We start from the raw sequence: 21,380 nt of genomic DNA on the forward strand, positions 1-21,380 counted from the left end.
GCGCAAAAGTGATCAGTGTACTTTTAGGATAATCTTGAAGTGGGGGATTTATAGTCAATGCACAGAAAAAGAAGAAATATCCACCTAAGCCCAAATCATACAGATTAAAGTTCACTTACTTATATAGTTTGAGGCACTTTTGATAGCCACAATTTTACCATTCTTAAAGTGGAAGTCTTCAAAGATACTTGTTTATATTTAAAAGCTAAAAGTCAAAGTAAAGGTGATCCCATTATCCTGGTTTGGGAGTGGTCACATAATAATCAGTCTATTTTCAAAAACCAGAGAAACCCACAAATTTTGCCGACAAAAACAAACACGCAGATTGGCCAAAACTAAGGCAACTGGTTGTCCAGAAGGCCAGAGGATTATTCATTTCACTGCTAACCACCAGTGCTTTGGGGGACTGATGTTAAGTCCTCTCTGCACTTTCAGAGCCTGGGTCCCAGCCATTGCAGGGCCAGTTTCTGTGTATTTGGCTTCGTGGGATGTGTCTGAACAGGGTCCACTCAGCATTTGGTCGAGGTCATGGGAATTGCCTCCAATTCAAAGACACACTCCGCTGGCCTGAAGATGTAATTTGTACATTCTCTCTTAGCCTTAGGGGCAAATGTCCTGTGATCAAACATATCCAGAATGGTTACAGGAATAGCTTGGTTTTTAAGAGGCACCGAATAAGAATTTTAACAATCCAGGACGTCTGGAAGCCTGCTGGCTTTGACCCAAGCTTTCCAAACCAGTGACATGCAGGGGATCCACTGGGGCTGGATGGTTTCCATGGCAGAGGTGTCACTGAAGGAATTACTGAGGATCAGACAATGGGCCCTGGGAGACTTGTGTGTCTATTAAGCAATTTCAGGGCAACACAGCCTCCTCCAAAAGTCCCCAAAGATGAACTTCATGCCATTGTAAGAATAAACAATTGTGCAGTCTAACAGTTTTCTGAAATCAATCATAGAATTGCAGTCCTGATAACCTAGATCCCGTGAAGCTCTAACTTCCAGGGAGACTTCAGGGGCATGCATTCACTGTGACCGCACTTCACTATCATCACCTACTAGAATCTTTTTTGGTTACAACCCCAGTTTTAATCAGGAGAGACTGCATCTGTCTCAGGGCTGGGCTTTCAGGGGCCACCCCCAGACACACATCGCTTTCGCACCTTCCTCCATCCGGAGGGGGCACTTCTGTGGGACCGGCGACCCCCGCCTCTTCTCCATCGGAATGGGGGGGAGGGACTCCAGCCTCCACCTGGGTAGGGGGGCTCCCGCGGGAGTCCAACCCTGAGAAACGGAAGCCCACCGCCCCCACCCGCAGGTGGCAGAAACCTTCAGGGGCGGGGCCGGGAGCGTGAAGCCGCGTCGGTAGGCGGTGCCGAGTCGCGCGCCTGCGCCCCGGGGAGGGGGCGGGGCGACATGCTGCCACGCCCCCCTAAGCTCATCGGTGCGCGACGCCGTCGCTCCGAGCTCGCGTCACAAGTGCGGCGGGCAGCGCAGCCGGTGGGGCGGCGGTGAGTTGACGTGCTCGCCGGTTGGGGATGCCAGTGGCGGGGGCCGCGGGCCGGAGGAGCGAGGGGGGGCCGGAGGCAGCCTCCGATCTGGTTTGCTCCGGGGTACTCCAGGCCGCGGGGCCCGAAGGTGGCTTCTGTGACTGTTTGCGTCCTGGCTGCCTCTCGGCGTGCGGGGCCCGAGAGGAGGGCCGTAGGTGGCCTCGTCTTGCATCCTGAGACTGTTCTGTGCAGCCTCGGGGTTAGGGCTGGTTTCTCGGGAGAAGTCTCTGTGACCGTAAACGGAAGTTTTCCGGGCCTTGGGCCACGCTGTCCTCTTGGGGAGCGGATAGGTGCGAGCACAGGCTGGGTCCCTGGGTTCTCGTCCCTTCGCGTGCCACCTAGCTTCGTGGGTTACGAACCTGCCTGTACAAGCTGCACAAATTGGCAGGCAGACTGTACAAACTGCACGTGCAGTGTGCTTTGGAAACAGCAACGAATTCCGCCTGGGAAATCGGGGGGAAGTTCCCTAAACAGAGGAGGTGGCAAAAGAGGTTCTGGGGGCCTCTCCGCTCTCAAATGACCTGTTAGGAGAGCATGAAGGAGGAGGTGATGTAGCTTGTGTCCCCCGTTTGCCCTCGGAACAATCTTCCGAGGCTTCCTTAAGCTCTGCAAGGTTACCAGGAAGGCGCAGGTGGGACCACGAATACCTACTCACTGGGGTGCGAGGGTTCAGTGGGCCAGTCCCCAGGTGGAACCTGAAGCAGGGCCTGACTCATGGCCAGCCCTCAAATGTCACTCCTCCACAGAAGCTCCCCTTTGTCCTGGGGCAGGAGGGGGGCTCCTTGGAAGTTGGCGTCCTGCAGGTGTTCCTAATCCTTCTTGTTCCCCTGTTGCCAAGCATGAGATCCGGGTGGGAAGGGAGGAGGGCAGGCCTGGGCTTCATGGGGCAGCAGCCCTGGCTTGAGCTCCATATCGTCATTCCTACCCTGGGCAGGACCCCGTTCTTGGGCCACGGATGAGTGAAGCACTACCAACCTGATTGAGATCTTCATAGACAAGGGTTATTTAGAAGTTGTTTGTTTTTCCTCTCATCCTTGGAAAACCTTCACGGTGGCCTTTTGGGATTTGCACATTTAAAGCGAGTAACCTGAATGCCTTAGTTGTGTGGTTTCTGCTGTCCCTGGGTAGAATTGAGGGGGGCCTGAAAGTGGATAAGAAAAGCCACATTTTTATGTCCTCTAATCTCTAACTGAAATTTAGCCTTTCCTCCAGTTATGAATGTAGGCAGCAAACCACAGTATTAACAGGGTGACTTTGTCACCAATAGAAATCACAGATGTTTCCATATTTTACGATATGTTCGTCACATATTCCCTGGACGTAAGTTCGTCACGACTTCAGAATTGTACTAGTTATTAGACTTGATGCTAAGTCATGCTCTGTGTTAATAGTCACGTATGGTATGCTATCAACAATTTAATATTTGTATTTTGATAACATTTTATTTCGGTTGATCCATGCTTGTTATTCCAGATTCTGTACCTGCAAATTTGCCTACACACTGAAATTATTTGTGGCCCCAAAGTCAGTACTTGCAGTGCTTTCGTGGTCTGTCACAGACAAGTGCACGGTGGCAAAAAGTTTGGGTCGCCTGACACATTCTCAGCTACAGCTGACTGAGGCGACACTGCCTTCTTGTCTCAGCCCTCCTGTGTTAGTTAACAAGGGTTCTCGTTTCCAGGCTGTTTAGTGTCATGGCTTTTGCATTTTTATGCTTTTTGCCGGTGACATCACTGTTTAAAATGGCCCCTGAGCACTGTGCTAAAGTGGCATGTTAGTGTTCTCAGCGCAAGAAGGCCGCGAGGTGCCTTACGGAGAAAACGCGTGTGTTGGATACGTTTCAGTTGGGCTTGAGTGATGCTGCCGTCGGCAGTGAGTTCAAAACTGAGGAATTAGCAATACGTATCACGTAAGCGGCCTTTAACCAGAATCACACATAGCACGAGTTATGTGTTGGTCGGTTGACAAAAATGTTACAGGCGGCTTGCCCATTTCTCCTGGGAGCAGTGGGGTCAGTCTTCGCTAATTGGGTGTCATGTACAACATGACAGCCTTGAATACCAAGAATTGACAGTGCTCGGTTTCCTTTCTAGTCCCGTGTATTTAAAAAGTCCCGAGAAGGGGTTTATAGGTTTTGCAGGGCTGCCGGAGGGGTCTGTGGCACACACACGTAATAACAAGGACAATTATAGCCTGAGAAATTCAATTTGTTCTTAAAGTGAGTTTGTGTTAGCTGAGCCAAGTCCTTGAAGACTCTGCTGCCTTTTGGGAGATGCGTGTCTGCAGCTGCTGACCTCATTCATGTGCTCGTGACCCCTTCAGAGGCTGTAACAGCTTTGTTCCCACATATTTGCTTGTTCGGTTTTGAATAAATAATATTTAAAAATAAAAGAGCCTGTGGTTTTGTCTCCCTGAAGAGCAACAAGGGAGGGAGGCTGGTCCCTGTCTATAGTCAGACTTGGGGAGAGGAACACCCGGCATGGGGTGGGTGTTACTGGGGTCCCTGGGCTCCAGGGGAGCTCACACCACCCGGCAGGGCTGGTGAAGGGGCCCCTGGGGCCAATCCATAGAAAAGGTCAGGGCAGCGCTGTGGCAGAGGGTTGCCTTTTTTTCTTGATAAGGGCAACCTCGTGTATCCCCCTCTGTCCTGATGACACCCCCTTACTGAAGCCCTGATGTTTCCGCAGAACTGTCTGGCCGTTAGCCCTTCATCCTTGGTCGAGGAGATGACCAACCAGGTAAGGCCTATGGTGGGGAGTAGACTCAGCTGGTCTCTGGCAGGTTGGGGCCCAGAATGTTGTCTGGGTGTGTGGTCAGGAAACTAGCCTCTGATTCCTGCTCTGCTCCTGAAGTGCGTGACCCAAAATGCACTAAGCCTGTACCTTAGTTTACGGACACGTTGAAAGAATTTGTACTCAGCGGGTGCCCGGCCGGCTCAGTGCGTAGAGCATGTGACTCTTGATCTCACGGTTGTGAGTTCAAGCTGCACGCTGGGCATAGGGTTTACTTAATAAAAAAATGAAAATTAAAAGAATTGGTACTTAAAAACCAGAAAGAAAAAGTATTGGAAAGGGACAGCAGTAACAGGTTAAGCGGGCTGTGTGGTTTTATACAACTGCAGAAGTTAGGCTGGAAACTGGACCCAGAGCCTCCTGGTGACCAGAGCAGGGAATGCACGGAATTTATCAGTGTCCTAGGGGTGGGGGGAGGAGAGACCCCAGCTTCTGTAAGAGCTGATTTTTTCTGGTGTAGTCGACTGTGCAAGTCTTACATGAGCAGGAATCAGGGAGCCTGCAGGATGGTCAGGGTGGGGGCAGGGGACGTAGCTCACACGGGGAACCACATCTACCGGGGGGGATGGCTGGTGACTTGGGCGCCGGGGCGTTTTAGGGGAGGGAACGGGATACATCTGAAGTCTGACCGTTGGTCTAACGTGGCGTCTGTTCTTTTTCAGTACAGTATTCTCTTCAAACAGGAGCAAGGTAAGGGGCCTGCCTGTTCAGGCACACTCACCTGTGAGAACTGTGTCGTCCCCGAGTCTCTGGGCTGACCAGACGCGCAGTCCCCAGACGTGCTCTCTGCAGGAGAACTGGCAGAAGCAGCTGAAAACAAATACACTTAAAAACAAACTGCAGCAAAAGCCCCCAGACAACTAACTGAAAAGAAAAGACAAAGCAGGGGTCACATGATAGACTGAGGGAAACTTTCCCGCCTGAGGAAGGTGCAGCTCTGAGCCTCCCAGCTCCCAGGGTGAAAGAGGAAACATTTGAGCCTCAGGACTTGCCTTGGGAGTCTTTACTGTGGTTCTTCCATTTCAGACAAGCGCGGGGACTTGCGCAGAGGCTTTGACCCTAATGAAAGTGGGGGAGGCTGGGGTGGAGGCCAGAGTCCAGTCCGGGAGTGCAGCTTGCCAGGGATATTGGGCTCTGGGCACCTGTGAAGCACACCTGGACGGGTCAGGTAGCGCCTGGAGGAGTTTGCGGGAACGCCTAATAAAAGCCCTTCCGCTCTAAGTAGGGACGTTTCGGGAGCCTGAAGTGTAAGCCCAAAGCATTCTTCCAAGTTGGGTGAATAACCAGCTAATGAGGCATGCCAGTCGGCTGCCTGGTGTGCAGCTCCTGCCGTCCGGGCAGCAGGCTGGCTTCGGGTGGGCGAGTCGTTGGAGCCACGGGGCCGTACGTGAGTCACAGCTGTTCGGGGCCCTTACGTTCACGTCTTGGGAAGGTGTTCCTTGACCACTGCTCCCGGGACGAATAAAGGCTCGGTCTGCAGACTTGACAGGCAGGCCCCCTGGCTATGCAGCTGGCGGACTTCAGATTCAAGCTGCACTTGAGTTGTTAGTAGTTTGGGTTGGAGTCCCAGTTTCACTCCTTGGCTTTTGACTTTGGGTGACTTACTTGGCTTCTCTCAGCCTCCGATTCCTTGTCTGTAAAATGAGCAGCTACTTGATAGGGCTATTGTGATTGAGGTAATACTTGTAAAAAGATTAATGTGGTAACTGACTCGTTAAGCATAATAGACATTTGATGGCAAGAGGCAACTCAAGTATGGAGGTATTTATTTCCGGACCTGTACTGTTTGCAGTTGAACTGCCTGTTGGTTTCTAAAGATCTCTAAGAGATAAGGCTTAATCAAGTGTAGGTCTTTGGTTGGGGGTGAAAGTTTCCCACCGGTTTCACTAGTTTTAACCGAGTGATAGCCGCTCCGGGCTGATGCACGCGGGCTGCGCCGGATCGTTCCAGTGCTCCCTCCCGCCAGGTGAACCTGTGATTAGGGGTAAGCGGCTTCTTCAGAACCTCGGCTGCTCATGTGTGCCTTTGCGGTTCTGATGGGAGCTGGTGGGAGGGCACTTTGCCTGTGGGGGCAGGTGGATGGACCTCAGAATCGTTGGAGCGGTATTTCCGCTTCAGAACAGTTTAGAAGTTGCATGAAGACTTTGAAACGAACTGCTTTCCATTCTAGCCCATGATGATGCCATTTGGTCAGTCGCCTGGGGGACAAACAAGAAAGAAAACTCTGAGACAGTGGTCACGGGATCCCTGGATGACCTGGTGAAGGTCTGGAAATGGTGAGCGCTCTTTCCCCTGACAGCCTTGGAAAGTGAGGTTTAGGGTTTTGCTTCTGGACTCCCCCAAGTTGCAATCAGGAAAGTATTAATTGTTTTCTGAGCTACAAAGCGGTAGCAGTTGGTGGTATAAAAAGGCAGCTGATTTTTTCCTCACTTGTTTTCCTCTTCTTCAACGTTAAGGCCCTATAGTTAAAAAAAAAAAAAAAAAGTCCCACAGTTAAAACTTGGCCGCATTTGGTGTCCCGTGGCTCTTCAGGTCCCCTCTGATTCTGCCTGTCACAGACCGCTGGTAGTGCACAGTCACGGGGGCCAGAATTTCCGATGGCAGGTACAGCGTGTTGTGTGTGAAGAAACCCATTTCTCTGTCCCCCGCTGAAGGTGTGATGAGAGGCTGGACCTACAGTGGAGTCTGGAGGGCCATCAACTGGGTGTGGTGTCCGTGGACATCAGCCACACGCTGCCCATTGCTGCATCCAGTTCTCTTGATGCTCACATTCGTCTCTGGGACTTGGAAAACGGCAAACAGATAAAGTCCATAGATGCAGGACCTGGTAAGAGTTGTGCTTTTAGGGAAGATAATAGACATTCACACTTCCTTCTCAAAACCTCTAGGGATAGGTATGTTTTACAGTTCAGGATTTTTTAATTTGTCTTTTTTTTCTTAAGTTTACTTATTTATTTTGAGAGAGGGGGTGTGGGAGGAGCAGAGAGAGAGAGAGAGAGAGAGAGAGAGAGAGAGAGAGAGAGAGAGAGAGAGAGAGAGAGAGAGAGGATCACAAGCAGGGTCTGAGCTGTCAGCATAGACCCTGACGCAGGGCTTGAACTTACCGTGAGATCGTGACCTGAGCCGAAATCAAGAATTAACCGACTGAGCCACCCAGGTTCAGAATTTTTTGGCTTGGAGAGGATAATGCGGGTGTGTGGGCTGTGGGTTATGTGATACCTTTTGTGGAGTTGGAGGGAGCATTAATATCTTAGCAACGAAACATGAGTGTGTGTGTCTGCGCAGGTGAGATTTCACTGCCAAATAAATTTTGGTATTAACCCTGTTTCAAAAACAGTTGTTTAGAAGCTTTAGATTTGGGGGTGTGGACCTGTATCCGGATGGTCTAGGGGTTCTGTTTGCCGTGCTCTAATTTGACATGTGCCCTGCCTGATAGGAGTCTCTTGTCCACAGTAGTGTGTCCTCTCAGGTCTGTATCATGGCAGTCTCTCCTATGATCTGTATTTGAGGGACAGGAAACTTCTGGAATAACATTCATTTTATCTAAAGCATCGTAGGACAGCATAGTCTTGTCCATCAGCCTTGATTAATGATTTCGGTGGGCCGGGTCATGTGGCACAAGCAGTGCGACATCTCAGGATCCCTTGTCCCCTCAACTTACAAATGTCTGTATGGCATTCGTGACCAGGGGCTGTTCGCCAGAATGGGTGATGGCCGCTAGAGAGCACAGAGAGCCACCTGCCTTGATCCCAGAGAAGCCGCTTAGCTGTTTCCCTGGCACACCTCCCTTGGTTGGAGCCCCGGGGAGGTTTGCCCCCTACTGGCTGTGCTCAGTAACCACAACCGGCTTTATATTGGAAAGAATAGTAGTCCCAGGGTTTGTAAGGAGGCTAGCTTGTCTGGAAACTGCGTGTATTTTCCCTCAGAAGCAAGGCTCCCCGGTCTGTGAGGCTCACCCCTGGAGCTTTTTAAAGGATATGCGTGCCCAGACCCTAGTTTGTTTCCACTGAAGCACAGTTATCAGGGTGTGTGGGCTGGATATGCATTTGGAAAAGGCTACGTATGGGGGACACTGTGATCGCCCCAGGTGGTTGTCTTGCCCCTGTCCTTATCTGCCGACGTCACTCACGGAGGACTTGGGGTCCCAGACTGGCCCCCAAATCTACAAAGACTGTTACAGAGCCAGGGAGAGGAGAAAGAGGCAGATCTCTTGCTGCCTTTTCACCTTGGGCACCCAGGCCTTCCCCAGACCTAGGACGCTGAGGTCACCGCATGGCTGTCGTGGTCATGGGCACGCTGCAGTTGAAGAAATGAGTGCTGGATTGGTTCCAGGGAAGAGGGTGGGTCTGCACGCAGCCGGCCTTCCCTGACCAGCAGTGCCGTCAACAGCGGGCGCCTCGTCCGTGTGTGAGGCACGTGCCCGTTGGAAGGTTACTGTTAGGAAAGAAACAGGGTGCAGAGACTCGTCAAGGGGCTGGATTTCTCTTGGTTCAGGAATCTGCACAGAACCGGACCTGGCCACCAAATGGCAGTTCCTTGGGTGACAGAGGAGCAGCTGAGTCGTCCGGACAATGAATACGGGGACGTGGCCCTGAAGCTGTACCTGTCTGGGAAATATGCCTGGGGGATGTGGACTGACCACCACGGAAAAGGAAAGAAAGAAAATCACTGATCCTGAGGAAGGAAGTGAGGCTGAAGACACAGATGCTGCCCCCAGCACACTGGCGCTTGGGAAGACGAGTGGGAGCAGCCAGGGCCTCGCCCCCCCATGGCAGGACAGCCCGGACGGCAGGGGGCTGCCCTCCCATTGGGGAGGTGGGGCTTACGAGAGTGAATGTCTGTTATGCAGATAGAAATCTTAGGGTGCGGGAATAAGGAATAAGAATTCCTTCAGTTGTGAGCATAAGGATATTTCGTACTAAAAATTCCATATTGTAAACCAGTTAATAGGGAATTGTAAAAATAATTCAGAAATGTTATTCTTTTAAACTGCAAGGAATAAAAATCAGATTCTCTAAAAACTGTTATTCCAGTAAACAGCTAATTATAATAGGAACAAGAAAGCATAATCTTATTATAGAGTAAATGCTAGTCATTTACAGATTAAAAAGTAGCTGTTGATTACAAAAGCTTTTTCAGATCTTGATTGAGCATTTATTTATTTATTTATTTATTTTTATTTTTATTTATTTTTTTTTTGATTGAGCATTTTTTTAAAAAAATTTTTTTAATGTTTATTTTTGAGTGAGAAAGAGAGAGAGCGTGAGTGGGTGGGTGGGGCAGAGAGAGAGGGAGACACAGAATCTGAAGCAGGTTCCAGGCTCTGAGCTGTCAGCACACAGCCTGACACGGGGCCGAAGCCACAGACCGTGAGACCGTGACCTGAGCCGAAGTCGGACTCTTAACTGACTGAGCCACCCAGGTGCCCTGAAGTTAATTTCCTTTTTAAAACATTTTGTAAGAAAAGCGATAGAGCTACTCCTTTGAGTGTGTTAAAATTTGCAAGGGATTTTTGTTTTAAAACCCCTTGGAAGACACTGTTGACCCACCTGTGCTGGGACCCCTGTCTGCCAGGAGTCCAGCTCAGCAGCCTGTCCTCCGTCCCGTGGGCTGGGAAGGGCCTGCCCTCTCGAGCCCAGCCCAGGCGTGAGGAGAGCGACTTGGGAGGGAGTCTGTCTGTGCTTTTAACAAGCTGTGTCCTGTCAGGGGAGGGTGGCCAGACTTAGGCACGTTCCTATACAAGAGTGCACGTGGGCCAGGGGACAGACAGGAGCCGGGCAACTAGATGACTCCCTGGCCTCCAGGCCCGGACCCCGAGGCCCCTGGAGCTCTGGGATGGCCTCGGAAGAGGTTCCCAGAGAGCCTAGAAAGGAAATGCTGAAATGCCACCAATGGTGTGTCCCCAGAGAGAGATGTGAAGCAAGTTGTTCACCCCGACTGCGCGTGAGTCTGCAGACCCTTGTGTCCGGCGGGAGGAGCACCGTGACGCGTCACATTTGAACGGAGCTCTTGAAATTAACTCCGTTGTATGGTGTGACTGAAAAAACAGGCGATCTTTAAAAAACGCAGTGTATCTTTCCAGTCCTTATTCCTTGTTAATTTTGGCAAACGCTCTGTCCTATCATGGCACAACAGAAGAGTGTTTATGGCAGTACGTGTTCCTTTATTCGCAGCTTTCTTGAGGCAAGCTTTCACTGCTGTGATTGCAGCATCAGGTTAACCCACGGTGAGTGTGCGGTTCACCGAGTTTTTGTAAATCTCTGGGGCCGTGCAGCCGGCTCTGCAGTTCAGTTTTAAAACACTCGCGCGCCTCAGAACGTCCCCTCAGGTCCACGTGCAGTCCGCGTGTGCCTCAGCCTCAGGCAGCCTCAGACCCACTGTGTCTGCAGTTTTGTCTTTGGAGAACTTCCATGTAGGTGGAGGGTGTTTTCTTCTACACCGTCTTTCTGCGGCGTAAGGTTTTCAGGGCTCATTCGTGGTGTGGCGTGTGCCGGCAGCTCCTTTTTGTTTCTGGACAGTGTTCCCTTACCACGTTGCAGAATATTTTGTTCTCCCACCCGGCACTTGATGGACATTTGGATTCTCTCCAGGTTTTTACCGTTATGGGCGGTGCTGTGAACACCACTGCCCAAGTCTGTGCGGACACGTGTTTTCATTTCTCTCGGGTGGATATCCAGGAGTGCAACTGCCAGATGTCGTGGTACTTGTTTGCATTTAAGAAATTGTCAAACTGGGGGCACCTTAGTGGCTCAGTCGGTTAAGCGGCCGACTTCAGCTCAGGTCGTAATCTCACGGCTCGTGAGTTCGAGCCCCGCGTCGGGCTCTGTGCTGACAGCTCAGAGCCTGGAGCCTGCTTCAAATTCTGTGTCTCCGTCTCTCTCTGCCCCTTCCCTGCTTGTGCTCTCTCGCTCTCAAAAATAAACATTTTTAAAAAATAAAAATAATTGTCAGACTGTTAAGAGAACAATCCCATTTACAACTGCACTAAAAACAATAAGATACCTGTGAGTAAACCCACCCAAAAAGGTGAAAGGCCTGTACTGTGAAAACTATAAAACACTGATGAAAGAAATTGAAGAGGAAGCAAAGAAATGGGTTTCATTCCATGCTCATTGACTGAGAGAACAAACATTGTTAAGATGTCTATGCTACCCAAAGCAGTCTACACATTTAATGCACTCTCTATCAAAATACCACCAGCATTCTTCACAGAGCTAGAACAAACAATCCTGAAATGTGTGTGGTACCACAGAAGACCCCAAATAGCCAAAGTAATCTTGAAAAAGCAAAACAAAGCTGGAGGCATCACGATTCCAGATTTCAAGCTATACTACAAAGCTGTAATCACCAAGACAGTATGATTCTGGCACAAAAATAGGCACATAGATCAGTAGAACACAATAGAAAACCCAGAAATGGACACAACTGTATGGTCAACTAATCTTCAACAAAGCAGGAGAGAATGTCCAATGGGAAACAATCTCTTCCACAAACGGTGTTGGGAAAATTGGGCCACTCTCTTACGCCGTACACAAGAATAAATTGAAAGTGGACTAAAGACCTAAATGTGAGGCCTGAAACCATAGTAATCCTAGAGGAGAATACAGGCAGTAACGTCTTTGCCATTGGCTGCAGCAGCTTCCTTCTAGATACGTCTCCTGAGGCAAGGGGAACAAAAGCAAAAATAGACTACTGGGACTTTCTCAAGATAAAGCTTCTGCACAGTGAAGGAAACAACAAAACTAAAAGGCAGCCACCGGAATGGGAGAACAAATTTGCAAATGACATATCAGATAAAGGGTTAGTATCCAAAATATATAAAGAACTTATACAAGCCAACACTCCCCCAAAATAATCCAGTTTAAAAATGAGCAGAAGACATGGGGGCGCCTGGGTGGCTCAGTCGGTTGAGCATCCAACTTCAGCTCAGGTCATGATCTCACGGCTTGTGAGTTCGTTCGAGCCCCGTGTCGGGCTCTGTACTGACAGCTCAGAGCCTGGAGCCTGTCTTCAGATTCTGTGTCTTTCTCTCTGTCTCTGCCCCTCCCTCGCTCACACTGTGTCTCTCTCTGTCTCTCAGAAATAAATAAAGATTTAAAAAAAATTTAAAAATAAAAATGAGCAGAAGACATGAACAGACACTTTTCCAAAGAAGACATCCGGATGCCAACAGACACGTGAAAGATCCTCAGTGTCACTCGTCATCGGGCAAACGCAAATCAGAACCACGATAGATACTACCGCACACCTGTCAGAACGGCTAAAATCAACATAAGAAGTAACGAGTGTTGGCGAGGATACGGAGAAAGGGGAACCTCTTGCATTGGTGGGGATGCTGGTGCAGCCACTGTGGAGAGGAGTGTGGCGGTTCCTCAGAAAGTTAAAAATAGAACTATCCTGTGATCCAGCAATTGCACTACTAAGTGTTTACCTGAAGGATACAAAGCACTGACTCAAAGGCATAGATGTACCCATATGTTTACAGCAGTATTATGTACAAGAGCCAAGATCTGGAAGCAGCCCCAGTGTCCACTGACTGGTGGATAGATACAGATGAGGTGATACATATACAGTGGAATATTAGTCATAAGAATGAGATCTTGCCATTTGCAATGAGATGGGTGGATCTAGGAAGAGTATCATGTTCAGTGAAATGAGTCAGAGGAGGATAAATACCATGTGACCTCACTTGTATGTGGAATTTAAGAAACAAATGAGCAGATGGGGGGGGTGGGGAACAGACAAGCCAAGAAACAGACTCTTAACTATAGAGAACACACTGCTGGTCACCAGAGGGGAGGGAGGTGGAGGGTGGGTTAAATAGGTGATGGGATGAAGGGGTGCGCTTAGGATGAGCCCCCAGTGATTAAAATTAACAACAAAAACTTGAAATGTTTTTCAGAGTGGTCACACCAGTGTATCAGGATTTGGGTTTCTCGATATCCTTGTTGACACTTGTCCGTCCTGTTTTTATTAAAATTTAAGTAGATCTGTACTAAGTTGGTAAAGAATTAACACCTTTACACATAGGTTTTTGAATCAGGACATGATTTCTAATCTTTTAAAAATGTATCTTTTGGTAAAACTTTAAAAGTTTTTAAAATTGGGGCGCCTGGGGGGCTCAGTCGCTTGAGCGTCCGACTTCGGCTCAGGTCACGATCTCACGGTCCGTGAGTTCGAGCCTCACGTCGGGCTCTGTGCTGACAGCTCAGAGCCTGGAGCCCGTTTCAGATTCTGTGTGTCCCCCTCTCTCTGCCCCTCCCCTGCTCATGCTCTGTCTCTCTCTGTCTCAAAAATAAAAACATTTAAAAAAAAGTTTTTAAAATTAAGGTCACATCTTTTCTCATTGTGTTTTTTTTTTCTTTCTTTCTGTTCAGTGGATGCCTGGACTTTGGCCTTTTCCCCTGATTCCCAGTATCTGGCCACAGGAACTCATGTGGGAAAAGTGAACATTTTTGGTGTGGAAAGTGGGAAAAAGGAATATTCTTTGGACACCAGAGGAAAGTTCATTCTTAGTATTGCATATGTAAGGAAACCTTGCTCTCTTCTCGGTCTCCCACTGTTTGCAGTCTGTGCCTCCGGCCTGTGGCCGTGCTGGGGGCAGGCAGCTGTCTGGCGGGCGTGGGGTGTGGCGAGCAGGGGATTTGCCGACGTTTGCTGGGCATGGCCTAACAACACGGAGTCTCAGGTGCTCTCCGCGTGTTCTCCACAGAGTCCTGATGGGAAGTACCTGGCCAGTGGAGCCATAGACGGAATCATCAATATTTTCGATATTGCAACTGGAAAACTCCTGCACACGCTGGAAGGTATGGCTCATTTTCTTTTGTGCAAACGGGGTTATCCGACCACAGAGGAAGAATTGTTCTTTTATTAAAATGCTACTAAATGACAAATGAGCTTTATACTATCTCAGTTGGAAGTCCGAGGCACCTCCAGGTCTTAGTGTGTGGTCGGAGTTGTACCCCTGTTGAGCGCTTGTTTTGGTGAACAGGCTTACTCACTTTTTGTGTTAGTGTATCTCAGCTGTATGAGAATTTCGTTTCTGTCTTGTTTGGTTCTACAGAAAGTCGTGATTAAAAACCAGTTTTGTCAAGAATCTGACGGCGGGTGAAAGCGCCCTGCCTGCCCTCTGCTCTGCTGGCCTCAGGGTGTGGGTGCGAGCCCTGTCAAGCATGGTGGATGGGACAGAGGCTTCTAGCCTGTGCTGTTTTACATCTTTATTTATTTTGAGAGAGAGAGAATCCAAAACAGGTTCCATGCTGTCGGCACAGAGCCCGACACGGGGCTCAAACCCACCAACTGTGAAATCGTGACCTGAGCTGAAACCAGGAGTTGGACGCTGAACGCGCCTCTGCCCTGTGCTCTTTTGTACTAGTTTGAATTCTGAATTCTCTCCTATGCCTCCTCACCCACGCACTACTTACCTGCCAGAAGAAATTTAAAGTCACAGAGCCCCAAAAGAGGCAGGATGGCTGAGAAAAGGCAAGAAGGACCCCATCCTGGCAGGCACATGCATACGTTACCTCCTCAGTTTATTGTTTACAACACAGGATTTGGTAGGGAAACCGCGTCCTGTTTGTTCATACAGATCAGAAGCAATGTGTGTTTCCTTATTTGTCCATATTTGTAGTAGAGGAGTTTTTCCCAAGCCATGTGTGCTGAGGTCCAGCTGGTGAGGAAGGGAACTGAGGAGAGGTGGCTCCAGGAGGATGGGGCCTGGATTGCATGGATGTTTCCAGAACATTAGGAGGAGGGGTGCATCCAGTCATTCCCCTCCCTCTCTGACGAAAAGCACCTGGGCAGTGCGGCTCAGATACTTGTGGTCGTTAAAAGGGACGCTGTCAGTGGGGAGCCCGTGGGGGGAGACTAACGGGGCCTTTGTGAATTTCAGGCCATGCTATGCCCATCCGCTCCTTGACCTTCTCCCCGGATTCTCAGCTGCTCGTCACTGCCTCAGATGACGGCTACATCAAGATCTATGATGTGTAAGTTGCCACGGAGACTCGGGCTTCTCGCCCAGTACCAGTGTCCGTCTTGTCTCCCACTGCTTGGAGGAGTCCTGTCGAGTATCCAGCCCTTCTCCCGGGTCCCTCGGGGGCTTGTGTGCAGAGCCTCAGGCCTTCCTCCCCCATCACACCCCCGTCCTCGAACTGGGAATGTCCGGGAGGGAGATGTGCACCATCTGCCTGCCAGGGTGGGGTCTTTCTTGCCTTTTCTCAGCTGTCCTGCCTCTTGTGGGGCTCTCTGACTTTAAATTTCTTCTGGCAGGTGAGTAATGTGCGGGTGAGGAGGCATAAGAGAGAGTGATCGCTCTCTTCAGGTCGTGGCCGTCTGTCACCGTCAGCTTGTGCAAGGCCCCTTTCTCCTGGGCTTTTCCCCATCCTGTTCCCCCCACAAGTCTCCCCTGAGAGGTGTTTGTGTGCTTGACACTTTGACTCAGTACTGAGACCTGTGTGCCTCTGGTTCACGGCTTCCGAATGTGGTGTCCTGATCCCCTGGAGGCACACGTCACACTTCTCCGTGCCCCAGCGATGAATGGGTGCTAAGATTGCTGCCATCTGTCTGTTCCACAACCCTGACCGTCTGTGTGCAAGCCCACACCTGGGCCTGTGAGGGTTTTTCGGGAGCTGCTGGGCAGTAGGAGTACTTCTAGCAGCTTTTGGAAGACAAAAAATGGTCAGCAAGGCTGATCTTGGGGCTGTGGCTTCTGACAAGCTGACTGGGGGTGTTAGGACGCGGGGCGTGCCTCTGTCCAGTGTGCTGGCTGGTTAGATTCAGGGGGCGCCTCTATCCAGTGTACTGGCTTGTTAGGACTCGGGGCTGGCGCTTTCAGTGTGGTGTCTGCTTGGGATTCTGTCTCTTTCTCTCTGCTCCTCCTCTGCTTGCCCATGGGCTTTTCTGTCAAAAATAAACTTTACAAGAGAATGGCGTATGCAGGCCACGTCTGTTGTGGAGTGGATGTGGACACCTCCCTTGGATATGGTGGAAATGGTGCGGTCGGGGTCAGAGCCTGCTGCTGTCTGAGGTGGCCTGCCTGCCCCTGGCGGCCCTCAGGTCCTGTCTCCGGAGTCATCTTGCTGAGCTGCTAGAATGTGGTTCCTTTATTTTGAGCTTTTAAGCTCTCAGCTTCAATAGTACTCTTTGCTGTCAGGGGAAATTCACACATTTTGTGCTAATGCAGCCATACAGACTTGTTCCCTCTCCATTTTGATTGAAACTTCCCCATTTCAGACAACACGCCAACTTGGCTGGAACACTGAGTGGCCACGCGTCGTGGGTGCTGAATGTCGCCTTTTGTCCTGACGATACTCACTTTGTTTCCAGGTACTTTCGATTTTTGGCACTTCCTTAAATGCTGGGAAGATGTAGATGGTCTTTTAGGAATCACCTTAAAATTTGAAGATGGTCTGACCCTTTTTTGTAGACGGGTTTCCTCACTGGTTTTGGGTTTTGTTTGAAGCTGTGAAGGCAGTTGTCCTTGGCGGGATCGAAGGTGGACTGTTTTCAGTCTAGGCTTCCGCACGTAGTTACTTTAGGAGTGGATGCCTGTATTCCGATCGTAACTTAAAATACGTAGGTCTGTTTGCAGAATGTTGTGCTTTGAGAGCCCAGTGTTATTCCAGCCCGGGACGGCCAGGACAGGTGAAAGATTTGAGACAGACAGTTTAATAACAGTGCTCAGAGGCTACGGAAGCCTCTTCCTGCAGGAGCGAGCCTCCATTTGGAGGCTGTGACAGGCCCCCTCAATCCGGAAACAGACACAGGTGTCTGAGACTCCTGCTGAGGGCACTTGCACGAGGGCGGGGCAGACGAGAACTTCAGGGAAATGGCTGCTCCGTGCGTGGGGAAAGCCACGGAGATGCCGGCACCGGGACCCTCACCCCCCACCCCCGGGGCCCAGGCTGGCCACTGAGTACAGCTAGGTAGAGTGTAGGTGACAGGAGGGTGGGATTTCCGGTCACATTGCTTCCGACTTTAAAACCGGGATGAAAACTGTTCTGATACTAATGTTCCCTTTTTTAAAACAGTTCATCTGACAAAAGTGTGAAAGTTTGGGACGTTGGAACGAGGACTTGCGTTCACACCTTCTTTGATCACCAGGATCAGGTATGGCCCAGTTCCTTCGTGTCCGCTGGCGTTGCCTGAGCACTGCACCTGCCCCCCCCTTTCCCCGACCTGCTGCCGGGGCCTTGGGGCTCCCTGCTCAGTGTCTAGCCAGCCAGCATCCTGTGTGCTGTCTGGGCTGCGGGTGCCGCCGATGTGCTGGCAGCCTAGCGAGCCGAGAGGCGTGAGAACGTGGCGGTAGCCACACAGCCGTCCGGGGGCCCGCCGGGAGCGCTGTTCCAGGTGTGGCCTGCCGTGCAGCTCGGGAAGGGCCTTCCCCACAAGTCGGCACTTGTCGTTTTTGGAGCTGCCCACAGAAGTGATGAAGCGATGTGATCTTTTTCTTTTCTTGTTCTTTCCTTCTTTTTTTTTTTTTTAACATACTCAAAGCCACGATTTCTTATGGGTTGTTTGGCTTTATCGATATAACTTTCGCATCAGTGTTTAAATGAGGAAAAGGGGGCTCTCTTTTCCTGGGGGCCTTGTTGTCTCTGCCAGTGTGGAGGTGAGTGGAGGCTCCGGTGGAAGGCAGAGGCCCACTCAGTAGGTCTGGCGTGGGGCCTGGGGCTCTGCATTCTACCCGGCTCCCCATGAGGCCAGTGCTGCCGGCCCCAGCCATTTAGACTAGCAAGTGTTGGGAAACTGGTTAGTGTAAAAAATAAAATGCCCAAGGCAGTAAAAAAGTTGACTTTCAATACATAGTAGTTTTTATGATGATGCTTTCTTTTTTTAAATTTTATATTTGTTTAAATAATCTGTATATAGGCCCAACATTGAGGCTTGAACTCACAACCCCAATATCAAGAGTTACAGGCTCCACCAGCTGAGCCAGCCAGGCGCCCCGTGTCCCCTTTGGAATGCAGCTTAAAGTTAACATAATTGTTCATGCTTTTTTCCGTTTGATCTTAAATCAGTGCTAACAGAGTTGAGGGAATTCAGTCTTGATACTTCACTTCTGGATTTAAACATTCTGCCGTGGGAGTAAACCCCCCTGGCTGGCCGCGTTTCCCCGTGCGAGAGGCTGAGTGGGGTGGTCTCGGAGGTGGTGTTTGGGTGGCAGTGAGGCCATCAGCCCACCCGGTGGCAACGCTGAGATCGCGGCTGGACCCCCCCCCCCCCCCCCCCGCCCCACTTGGGGTCAGAGGGACAGGCTGACCTGAGGGAACTCCAGCCGTGTGTTTTGTCGGGAAGGCGGTGTGACTGTGCACTTGAACACGCAGCGAGTAAAATCAGTGCCCCGTGACGTCTAGTTTTCCAGCTTGAGGCCTCTAGTCACAGGGGAGAATCGTTGGCTGGGGGGCGGGGGGCACAGCGTTAGGTGAGGTGCCCCTGAGGTCATGCCCTGGGGATGGTCCTGGGGCCTTTTTCTTTCAAACGCAAGCCCATGCCCGTCCCCTGTGGGTTCCATCTTCACGACATTAGGTCCTTCCTCGGGTTCTGAATCTTGAAAGGTTTGTAGGTACACAGATTTGTGTTTAGAAATGAGATATGACGAGTATGGGAGGTGAGGGAATGATGATGACAGGAGCAATGCCAGATAATCCCGTTAAAGAAAACGCCCCATTCTTGCTGGTTCAGAAAACACGGAACACCGTCCTTTGGGTGTTTTTCTAGATTTGGTATGATGAGAATAGAGGAGGATGTTTGTTCATAAAGAATAAAGACATGACAACTTTGTTTTTTCTTTTTATTGGATTTACAGGTCTGGGGAGTAAAATACAATGGAAATGGCTCAAAAATTGTGTCTGTCGGTGACGACCAGGAAATTCACATCTATGATTGCCCAGTGTGAACACCAGTCTCCCAGACTAATGCTGCAAAGAGAATGTATACATTGATCGTGACATTCCTTACCTTCCTAGCTTAACAAAATAGAGCATTTATTGTAGCAGAAACTTAAATTTTGTAGATACAATATAAATCTTTTCACGTTTTATTGGAAATGCTGTTCATACTTTAACAGTGTTCGTGACCCAGACACCGGTGTTCTTGAACATACTTCTCCTGTGCACCCTGCGGCCGGCAGGAGAGCGGGGGGAAGTCGGCATCGTGCGAAAGCAGGTAACTGCCCCAGAGATGAAGGGACCCAGGCACTTAATGAACTTGCAGTTTAGAGGCACAGGCTCCCTCCTCCAGGGTGCCGAGTCACACAGAAGCGGTTTGATAAAACAGGGTTAGGATATTTGGCCGGGTGAGAATGTTCAGAGTCCTACCTTCCTGGGCATCTACTTGGTGTTTTGAAAACGTCCGCTGCTGCACTGTGCACTGTGTTAACTTTAGAGAGGCTGCCTTGACAGCGTCTGTGGGCTCCAGCCCTGCCTCGGTTTCCCCGGAGGACCAGCACTTCGGTTCTCTCAGCAGCCACTTGAACTTGGTTGGCATGGAAATGGCTAGCACTCTGAAGCTTGCTGCTGTTTATTAAGAACCTCGTGTGCCTGTAAGTCCGGTCGTGGCTTTTTCCCAGACCCCCATCACCTCCCTCTCCTGCCTCTCGACGTTGGTCGCCCTCCTGTAACCACAGAGCCCTTGACGTTTCCTCTGCCTGTAGCGCCCCCGCCCCCCACACCCACAGGGGGCGCTTTTATGGCTGCCCCCTCCTTTCCACAGCCGTCGCCCATAGCTGACGCTTGCCCTTCTCACTCCAATTACAAGCTCCAGGACAGTGGAGGCCGACCCATCAGATCTCCAGGTGAGGCACTTAACACCCCTCGTTTGAGCTCGAGATCATTTAAAAAACCAGAAGCATCTCTCATACCAGCTCAGTTTTAATTGTAAAGTGACAAGTGTACAGGTGGAGTACGTTTTAAGCAACACCTTCCAGATCCCACTGACGCGCCAAGGAAGGGGCTGGACGTAGTTGTGCCCCATCAACAGCAGTTCTCGACGGCAGGGGGAGTCACAGCACAGAAACAACACCCTGGAACCGTGGTCCATTTGTGAATGGATTTCCACACAGGCTGAGTTGGAAAAGGAGGCTTTAGGTCTGTCCTGACCAGTGGTCAAAGCAGGCCTGGGGTGAGGGGGGCTCGCTCTCTCCTTATTTTGAGGAAGTTATGCCCAACACCCCCACCGCCCCGCCCCCCAGCCCCCCAGCCAGCAATGCCTGGTCCCCCCAGCCGCTCGCCCTGACTGCCGCAGGCCTCCTGTGCCCTTCGACCCTGCTGGGGGCGGCCCCGGGTCTGCGGTGAACTCCGCTTCTGCCGAACCAAGGAGGGTGGAACATACAAGCGGCCTCGGCTTTAGCCCGCCCAGTGGCTTAGGGAGCAGTTTCTCCTGACCGCCATGGAAGGACCGGGCCAGGAACAGCTAGAGCCTGAGGCAACCCTAAACGTGAGCTGCGGTCGGCCTGCTGGGAGTGAAGCAATAGCTGTTGTCCCTCGGAGCAGGCCAGCATTTACAGCGGTGGCCCATGCCGCAGGCACGGCAGAGCCCGTCCACGCGCTTCTCGCCAAAGCAGCATCACGGGAGCAGGAAGCCCTCCGCCACGCAGCCGACAAGAGCAGGGAGCCGGGTCTGGGAAGAGGCGACCGGGCCGTGGCGCCCAGGCCGGCCCACCAGGCTTCCCCCACCGCTGCTGCCGGAGGATGTGGGGCCCTCGGGAGGGCTTCCTTCTCTTTACAGAAAGCACTTTGGTGGGAGCATAGCAAAGACGGTCAACAAAAAATCATTAAAACCACAGAGAACAAGGTGTGGGGTCACAAGCAAACAGCTATGGTGGTGTTTCATTTGGAACACGGACCCCACAAGGCCAGGAAGCTTCCAGGAGAGACGGCCATACTCGCACCCCATTCCAGCCACGGGACAGTAGCCACCACGCTGGCCCCACAGCCCACGCGGCGTGAGCCTGGCCCGAGAGCCCAGTCCAGCCCACGGACGTGCCTTTGTTCTTGAGGGCCCTCAAGAATCTAGATCTGGAGATGTCACAGGGGCAGCCC

The 21,380-nt window shown here is 50.9% G+C and overlaps 1 protein-coding gene across 2 annotated transcripts; it reads left to right on the forward strand.

Moving 5' to 3' along the window:
• The first annotated feature begins 1,434 nt into the window (after nt 1-1,434).
• WDR61 (WD repeat domain 61) lies at nt 1,435-19,379 on the forward strand. Of its 2 annotated transcripts, XM_042987842.1 has the most exons (11): nt 1,435-1,510; nt 4,237-4,287; nt 5,004-5,031; nt 6,512-6,617; nt 6,996-7,168; nt 13,719-13,867; nt 14,054-14,147; nt 15,233-15,326; nt 16,573-16,665; nt 17,370-17,448; nt 19,148-19,379. In XM_042987842.1, the coding sequence occupies exons 2-11, from the start codon at nt 4,276-4,278 to the stop codon at nt 19,235-19,237; spliced, it is 918 nt and encodes a 305-aa protein (XP_042843776.1). In that variant the 5' UTR covers nt 1,435-1,510; nt 4,237-4,275; the 3' UTR covers nt 19,238-19,379. The 2 variants fall into 2 exon arrangements, with proteins under 2 accessions (XP_042843776.1, XP_042843777.1); XM_042987843.1 differs by lacking the exons at nt 6,512-6,617; nt 6,996-7,168.
• Nucleotides 19,380-21,380: the final 2,001 nt, after the last annotated feature.

The sequence above is a fragment of the Panthera tigris genome, chromosome B3 (genome assembly GCF_018350195.1).
Source record: "Panthera tigris isolate Pti1 chromosome B3, P.tigris_Pti1_mat1.1, whole genome shotgun sequence".
Classification (NCBI taxonomy): domain Eukaryota; kingdom Metazoa; phylum Chordata; class Mammalia; order Carnivora; family Felidae; genus Panthera; species Panthera tigris.